At 29.7% G+C, this 8,291-nt stretch overlaps 1 protein-coding gene across 1 annotated transcript; it reads left to right on the forward strand.

The window, feature by feature from the left end:
* The first annotated feature begins 3,310 nt into the window (after positions 1 to 3,310).
* On the forward strand, positions 3,311 to 7,592 carry LOC114181726 (probable leucine-rich repeat receptor-like protein kinase At2g33170). Its single transcript, XM_028068261.1, has 2 exons — positions 3,311 to 6,129; positions 7,049 to 7,592. Exons 1-2 carry the CDS (start codon positions 3,588 to 3,590, stop codon positions 7,345 to 7,347), a joined length of 2,841 nt encoding a protein of 946 aa, XP_027924062.1. The 5' UTR covers positions 3,311 to 3,587; the 3' UTR covers positions 7,348 to 7,592.
* Positions 7,593 to 8,291: the final 699 nt, after the last annotated feature.

The raw sequence follows: 8,291 nt of genomic DNA on the forward strand, positions 1-8,291 counted from the left end.
TAAATTTAATCATCTTATAAATTTTGAACTAATTTAATTTCTCAATTCTGTAAATATATATATATATATATATATATATATATTTAATTTTTTAACCAAATATATATTATAAATATATATTATAAGACATGACAACATTATAAGACATGACAACGATAATAGTGTATTTTAATTCTTTTATTTTATATAATATCGAGTTAAGAATAATGGAGATGCAAGGAAAATAAATTAATTAGAAAGTAATCTATTTTATGTAACTTATTCCGCAACGCATAATATATGATATTTTGTTTTTTATCTCATAGATATTCATTAGATTGAGAATTCTATTCTATAATTAAATTATATATACTAATGGAAACATGTGCAACATATATTACGTGTATGTGTATGTATATTACGTGTATGTGCAACATGAATACTAAAGGACTTTTATTAAAAGTAATTATAAAAATAAATAATTTATATATTTTTATTGTAAAATAGATTTTTATTATAAATAATTATTTAAATTTTACAAAGTAGCTATTAAAAGATTAAAATAATAAAATGGTTATTTTAATTTATAAGATAATTATATTTAGATAACAGTCAAAATAAAAATATAATTATTCATATATATATATATATATATATATATATATATATATAAATCCTCTTTAATTATATATATATTATTATTATTTTTCTTCCATTTGTAACTTTATTTCACTTATTATATTCATAAATCTTTCTATTTCAACTAACATTATAAATTCTCCGCTGTTTCTCAACGTAGTAATACGGTCATACATGCACCTGAGTCAAGGTCAACAAAAACCCCGTTCTGTATATACCCTACACGGAAAATAATAAGATAATAAATTATTATAATAATTTAGTTGATCCCAATATTAAGATTGACTATAAATCACTAAAATATAATAATGATAAAAATGTTCTTTCTGAATATATTTATCTACAGATATTTTAATATCAGTCTCGATGGCTGGTGTTAATAAAACTATTAATAAATAAAGTTTAAATTATTTTTATGTTGTAAACAGTGTGAATAAAATAAATATATTATGTAAGAAATATTATTTTATTTATTTGTGTATCTTATAGTTTAATATACCGTTTTTATATAATCTGTCTCCTCATTATTTTTGTTTTAATCTTTTTCTCAATTGTATCTATTCACTGAGCTCTGCTTTTAATTTGTAATTACTTATGTATGATATCATATTTTTTAATTAATAGGGCATTTTGAACATCTAGTAGAAATCACTAATAGGAGTGTATTTATAAAAATAACATTATATTTTCAATTTCTTCAAAAAGTACTTTTTTGTTTTAATTTTCAAAGTTAAATAATATATTTTGTCATTAGGATGCAGTGAGTTTTTCACGACTAAATAATGTATCTGACAAGACTTGTTGTCTTGTAAATAAATTTAAAAAAATGTTTCTATAAATTTAAATGTATAAATTGATTTGAAGTTTTAAAAAAAAAGTGTTTCTACAAAATATTTAAATTCAGAGTTGATCACGGTTGGAAATAGTGTTGTCCATGGAACACGTTAAGGACTAAAGAGAATCTGAATTTCTTGTATAAACGCGTGTTTGAACTTTCAATAAAAACATTTCCATTATTGTGTGGGTCCCAAAATGTCATTGTTCACCGTCAAAGTCCACAAAACTTTTTATCAAAAGTTTTAGTTGAATATCGAACTATTTTTAATTGATTATTAGAGTTAATAGAATTATTTTTAATACCATTTTATCTAATTATAGTCACATAAACTCAACAGAAGAATCTATTTAGTCTTTAAATCTAACATTGTGACAACTTTGTTGTGAGTAAATTTACATTCTTAAGTTTGTATTTTCACCTATATATATATATATATATATATATATATATATAATTTTATTTTTCACTAAATAAATAGGTTTTTCTAGTATTCTGGCCTTCTTATATTTTAATTATAAAATCATTACAAATTTAATATTTAATTATAAATTAATACTAGTAAAATTAATCAATTTTTTTTATTATTCCAACTTAACATAAAAATAAATTTAATATATATATATATATATATATATATATATATTATCTTATATTATTATTATTATTATTATTAAAATTAAATAAAAAATTTTAAATTTGTCAACCAATTTAACTCATTGTGGATTTAAGTCATATTAAGTTGAAAAAAGACTCAATTTTTGTTTTTAAATATACAGATTAAACTGAACTTAAATTATCTAATTCTTTCTTTTCAAATATAGATTAAACTTAACTTATCTAACTTGCAATGAAGTTTAATTAACTTATCACTAACCTTGATTTTTTTTTCTTTACCATTTTTTATAATTTTTTTATTTAATTATTTACTACTTAATCGTAATTGAATAAATTCACCTAACCTATCAATTTCCAAGAAGTCAATCCGAATTACAAAATATCCAATTTTCTAATGAAAAATAAATTCAATTGAAAACTTACTTTTACATTCACCGTCTAAAGCGGAGCAATTTGACACAATATAATATTACTTAGTTAAAGAAAATCAAAGTTTTATTAAAATATTATAAATATGTTAACATTATTTATGAATTCTATATTATTTTTTATTAAGTTTAATGACAGAATATCTTACAAACAAATATGTATTCTATTTTATTAGCAAAACTGTGAAAAATATATATCATTATTAAAGACAAGAATAAATAATCGGAGATCAAGTAAAAGGAAAATCTCAATCCTTTATTAATAACACCCAATATTTAAGTATATATAAAGTTTATGTTTATTTTAATTAGGAAAAAATAATTTTGGGAAAAAAATTACAACAATATGAGACACGTGATAAAATAAAGTTCTTAATTAATAATTTTGTTTTATAAGATTTGTTGAGTTTAAGATTTTGAGGTTTTTCAAATTCAAAATTTAAGTGGACTAATCTTATGTTTAGAAGGTGACAAGAAGTAGAAGAGAAGGTAAAAGAAGATAATGAAAGAAAAAGTAAACCAAAAGATGATCCAAATTTTTAGGATTATAAAGACCATAAATTTAAAAATAAAAAATAAAAAATAAAAAAACACTTTGAATATGCAAAAAAGAATAGAAACTCAAATATAGAAAATATAAAAACTAAAATAAATTAAAAATCTAAATATAAACATAAAATTATTAATTAAACCTGAAACAAAATTTTAGAACGTGTTACAGAAGGCAGTGACATGAATCATGATGACCCATTCATCCTTGACTGAGTGTAAATGTTAAGTCATGCAAGTCTTTGTGCAGTGAGAGACCTGCAATGTCAGTCAACTCCACTCTCAGACACTTTTATTTTCCCATACTTCTTCTCACTCTCTTTCCACCAACCTTCCTTCCTTCTTCTCCAAACATATATCCTTTATATTCTCTTCCACACATTTCCCAACATTCTCTTCTTCTTCTTCTTCTTCCATTCTTCATCATGTTCTCTTCACCCTCAATCCAAATCAAATAAAAAAAAAATACTCATTCACACACCCCACATAGATATACTTATACAAAGGATACTCACACTTCAAAAATCACTGCTAAAAACATGGGCAGGTATGACCACCCTTCCACATATTTGCTTATTGTTGTTTTCTTCCTCTTTTGTTTCTCTCCCATGGTGTTCTCCCTGCTATCACAAACCCAAAACGAAGCCATGAACAATCTCTCAAACAATCTTCCTGCTAGGCTTCCATGGACGGGCTCAGACCCATGTGCATGGAAGGGAGTGAGTTGTGGCCCTGCTAACTCCTCTGTAGTAGGGATTTCTTTATCTGCTTTTTCACTCAATTCTTCTGACTTTCTGCCCCTTGTTTGCAAAATTGAAACTTTGGAGTATCTTGATGTCTCCCAAAACCGTCTCAGCTCAATCCCTGATGGTTTCATCACTGAGTGTGGAAAGATAAAGGGTTTGAAGCGGTTGAATTTCAGTGATAATTTGTTAGAAGGTGTTTTACCTACTTTTCTTGGCTTTGATGCATTGGAATCCCTGGACATGTCTTTCAATGCAATGAGGGGGACTATTGGTTTACAGATAGATGGGTTGGTTAGCCTCAAAATTTTGAATCTTACTTTCAATGAATTCACTGGGTCTCTTCCTACCAAATTGGGAAAGTCCATGGTTTTGGAGCACCTTTTGCTTTCTAACAATAGCTTTGATGGCAAAATCCCTGATGAATTATTGAGTTATGAAAACTTGACTTGGATTGATCTTAAGAACAATAGACTCTCACAGTCTATTCCTACCAATATTGGGAAGCTTTCTAAATTGGAAACTTTGATCCTTTCCACTAATAACCTCAATGGTGAAATTCCAATTTCACTGGTGAACGCCACCAAACTTTCAAGATTTGCAGCAAATCAGAACAAGTTCACAGGTTCTATACCTTCTGGGATTACAAAATATCTCACGAGTTTGGATCTTAGTTATAATACTCTGTCTGGACCCATTCCCGAAGACTTTTTATCTCCACCACAGTTGCAGGTTGTAGATTTGACCAATAATACGTTAAATGGGTCTTTACCTACGAAAGTTTCTCCAAATTTGTTCAGGTTGAGGTTTGGGAGCAATCAGCTGAGTGGAAACATTCCTTCAAAGGCTTTTGAAGAAGTTCATAATTTGACATACTTGGAGCTGGATAACAATATCTTGATGGGATCGATACCAGCTGAATTGAGTTTTTGCAAGAGTTTGACATTGTTGAATTTAGCTCAGAATTGGTTGAGTGGTGAATTGCCACAAGAGCTTGGCAATCTTACCAATCTCCATGTCTTGCAGCTCCAATTGAACAATTTTAGTGGTGCCATCCCAACTCAAATTGGCCAACTTCGTAAGTTGTTAACCCTGAATTTGAGCCGGAATTCTCTGAGTGGACCAATTCCATCCGAGATTAAAAATTTAAGTTTGCTTAATTTCCTGTACTTGCAAGGCAACTATCTTAGTGGTTCCATACCAACATCCATTCGCATGTTGGATCATCTTTTAGCACTCGAACTTGGGGAAAACCACTTAACAGGTGAGATTCCAAGCATGCCATACAGTCTGCAGGTTACATTGAATCTTAGTAGCAACCTCTTTAGTGGTCCTATTCCTAACAGTTTTGGTAGTTTGAGTAGCCTAGAAATCTTGGATCTCTCCAATAACGGCTTTTCTGGTCGAATTCCTGATGATCTTACTTACATGCCGGCTTTGACACGGTTGATACTTTCTAACAATCCTCTGTCTGGTGAAATCCCGAAATTCAATCACCATGTTAATGTTGAATATTCTGGAACTAATCTAAAAAACAATACTCCACAGGAGAACCCTATTGCCAACAGAGGGTCCAAGAATGGAATATCCGTTGCAGTAGCCATTCTCATTGCAATTGTAGCAGCTATTTTTCTTGTGGGCTTTGTCACTCTGTTGGTTTTGTCATTGTCACGCCACTATTACAGGGTTAATGACGAGCATTCACAGCCAACAGAAGTTCGTCAGCATCCTCAGGTCATGCAAAGTAATCTGTTAACTCTTAATGGAATACATAGATCAAACATTGACTTCTCCAAAGCCATGGAAGCTGTTGCTGAAACATCAAATGTTACTCTTAAAACAAGGTTTTCAACTTATTATAAGGCTGTCATGCCGTCTGGTTCAATCTATTATGTCAAGAAACTGAACTGGTTTGACAAGATATTCCAAGTGGGAAGTCATGATAAGTTTGTTAAAGAGCTAGAGGTATTGGCCAAATTGAACAATTCAAATGTCATGACTCCTTTGGCCTATGTTCTGTCCACTGACACTGCTTATATACTATACGACTTTATCTCAAATGGCTCCCTTTTTGATGTTCTTCATGGAAGCATGGATTTGACTTTAGATTGGGCTAGCAGATACAGTATAGCTGTTGGAGTGGCTCAAGGACTTTCTTTTCTTCACGGATTCGCCTCTAGTCCAATACTACTCCTTGACCTGTCAAGTAAAAGTATTATGCTGAAGTCCCTCAAGGAGCCTCTAGTTGGGGATATTGAACACTACAAGGTGATTGATCCCTCAAAGAGTACGGGGAACTTTTCTGCAGTTGCTGGTTCAGTTGGTTATATTCCTCCAGGTATATAACTCATCAACTTTTATTTTCCTGTTAGTTTTTCATTGTTCACATATTAACTTATATACCACCACTAAATAGTGTGTGTGCGTGTGTATGTTGTGGGAGCAATGTGGATCAAAATTCCACTAAGTGAAACAAAACTTCTATACATATTTTAAGCAAAGTTGTCTCTATGTCATTTATGCAGTAATGTTCCGTGCAATTACTTAATCACTGTTTCAGTTTTTCAGCTCTAAGTAATAAAGAAAAACCTGCTAAATTCATGAAACACTTGAGCATATAACCTGAAAATTGCATTTAAACATTTTTCCTACAAGCATACATTCCTAGTGATTCAGAAATCAATTGAGATTGCCAGGCTATTATAGGTTGCATGGTTTCATGTTGAAAAGCATCAGAATTGAGTTTTATCTCATGTCAAAGGTGATTTTAGTAAAGATACATTTATTTGGTTATTGTTAGGTAAAGTTAATTTTGCCTCCAAACCTCAGTTTGACAAAAACTGATGCAATGTTCCTTCTGCATTGTGTTGAAAATTTGTCATTAAGCTTTACATCAAACTTTCTTTCAGAATCAGAACATCTAAACATAACTCACTTTACCCTAAAATCAATTTTGCAATTGGAATTCCTCCATATTGTTAACCACAAAAACAAAAGAGGGAAAAAATCTAAGAAGAAATTACACTCGCATCAGCATAAAATTCAGAAACAACGTATTGTATTATGATTATGAAAAGTCGCACTAAGAAAGAAAAGAAACAACAATGTAAAGACAGAATATCAAACAGTTTGAAAACTGTTTGATATCAGTTGCTGGAAAGACAGAAAATCAGATAAAACAGAAACCCAATACAAACACACTCATCTTACACACATTTATGATTTCGTAGCTCTTAACTTTGTTTGTTGGTTGGCAGAGTATGCATACACAATGACAGTAACAATGGCTGGGAATGTCTACAGCTTTGGTGTGATTCTGCTTGAACTGCTAACAGGAAAACCTGCAGTGACTGAGGGAACGGAATTGGTGAAGTGGGTTTTGCGTAACTCCACAAACCAAGATTACATTCTTGACTTTAATGTCAGTAGAACATCACAAGCAGTCAGAAACCAGATGCTTGCAATTCTTGAGATTGCTCGTGTTTGTGTTGGTACATCCCCAGAATCAAGACCAAAGATGAAGAGTGTGCTAAGAATGCTCTTAAATGCTAGATGAAGTCAGATTCTTCAGGGTTGGAATGAATATGTGAGGGATATTTCTTTTGTGGTGATGCTTTTGAGTCTAGAAAATATGAAAGGTAGAACATATGATTGAACATGATTTTCTGAAAACTTCTATGGTGTGTGAACAGTGTACAGTTAATCAGTTTACTAGTGGTAGAAACATAATTTATACAACAATACTGAATGTCTTATTATTTGGTTTCTCGAATGGATATAGTAAGGAGAATTGGTATCTAACCTGAGAAATGTTGATCTGATGAGTCTGGAGTCATGAACCAATCCATAATCACTTAATTTTGTGTGTGGAGAGTTAGTGAAGTTTTAGCTCAACTAGTTAACATATATTAAAATGACTCAAACTCTTGTTGACTTGACTTATACAAGTGATTCGTAAATGCGTAGACGTGATTTACACATGTAAATTCAACTCATACATATCACCCATAAACGCGATTCACAAATTCAACTCGTAAATTAAATCCACAAATTTGAACAATAAACTCGAATAATAACCTTCATCCGTAAATTCTTGATTTTAAAATACATTATTGACATTGATGATGATATTTTAACATAAAAAAAACTACTAATAATAAAAGTTATGTTTAAGTTTAAAAATAAGAAAATGAAAATTCTTTAACTCCATGAATATGTTATGAATAATTCTATTTTATTTCCGATTTTTATTCATTAGCTTCTATCTCTAATCACTTTTAGTACATATTTTAATTTCGTTTGTGATTAAGTCAAACACTGATCTATAATTCACATCCAAACTGAAACTAGTTTGAATAGTTATAATTTTTCACTTCTAAAGACATGAGTTTGAGATTCCAAAAGAAAAATCAAACGTGTATTTAACTAAATTCTCACTTTTAAAATTTAAATCATTTTCATCATCATTCCATTAACAAATTTTAAACTTTTCATATCTCT

The sequence above is a fragment of the Vigna unguiculata genome, chromosome 4 (genome assembly GCF_004118075.2).
Source record: "Vigna unguiculata cultivar IT97K-499-35 chromosome 4, ASM411807v1, whole genome shotgun sequence".
In the NCBI taxonomy this organism is placed as follows: Eukaryota; Viridiplantae; Streptophyta; class Magnoliopsida; order Fabales; family Fabaceae; genus Vigna; species Vigna unguiculata.

Coding starts and splice junctions, on each gene's coding strand:
- LOC114181726 (XM_028068261.1), top strand. CDS start 3,588: ATGGGCAGGTATGACCACCCTTCCACATATTTGCTTATTGTTGTTTTC. Junction 6,130..7,048: donor AGTTGGTTATATTCCTCCAG/GTATATAACTCA, acceptor GTTGGTTGGCAG/AGTATGCATACACAATGACA.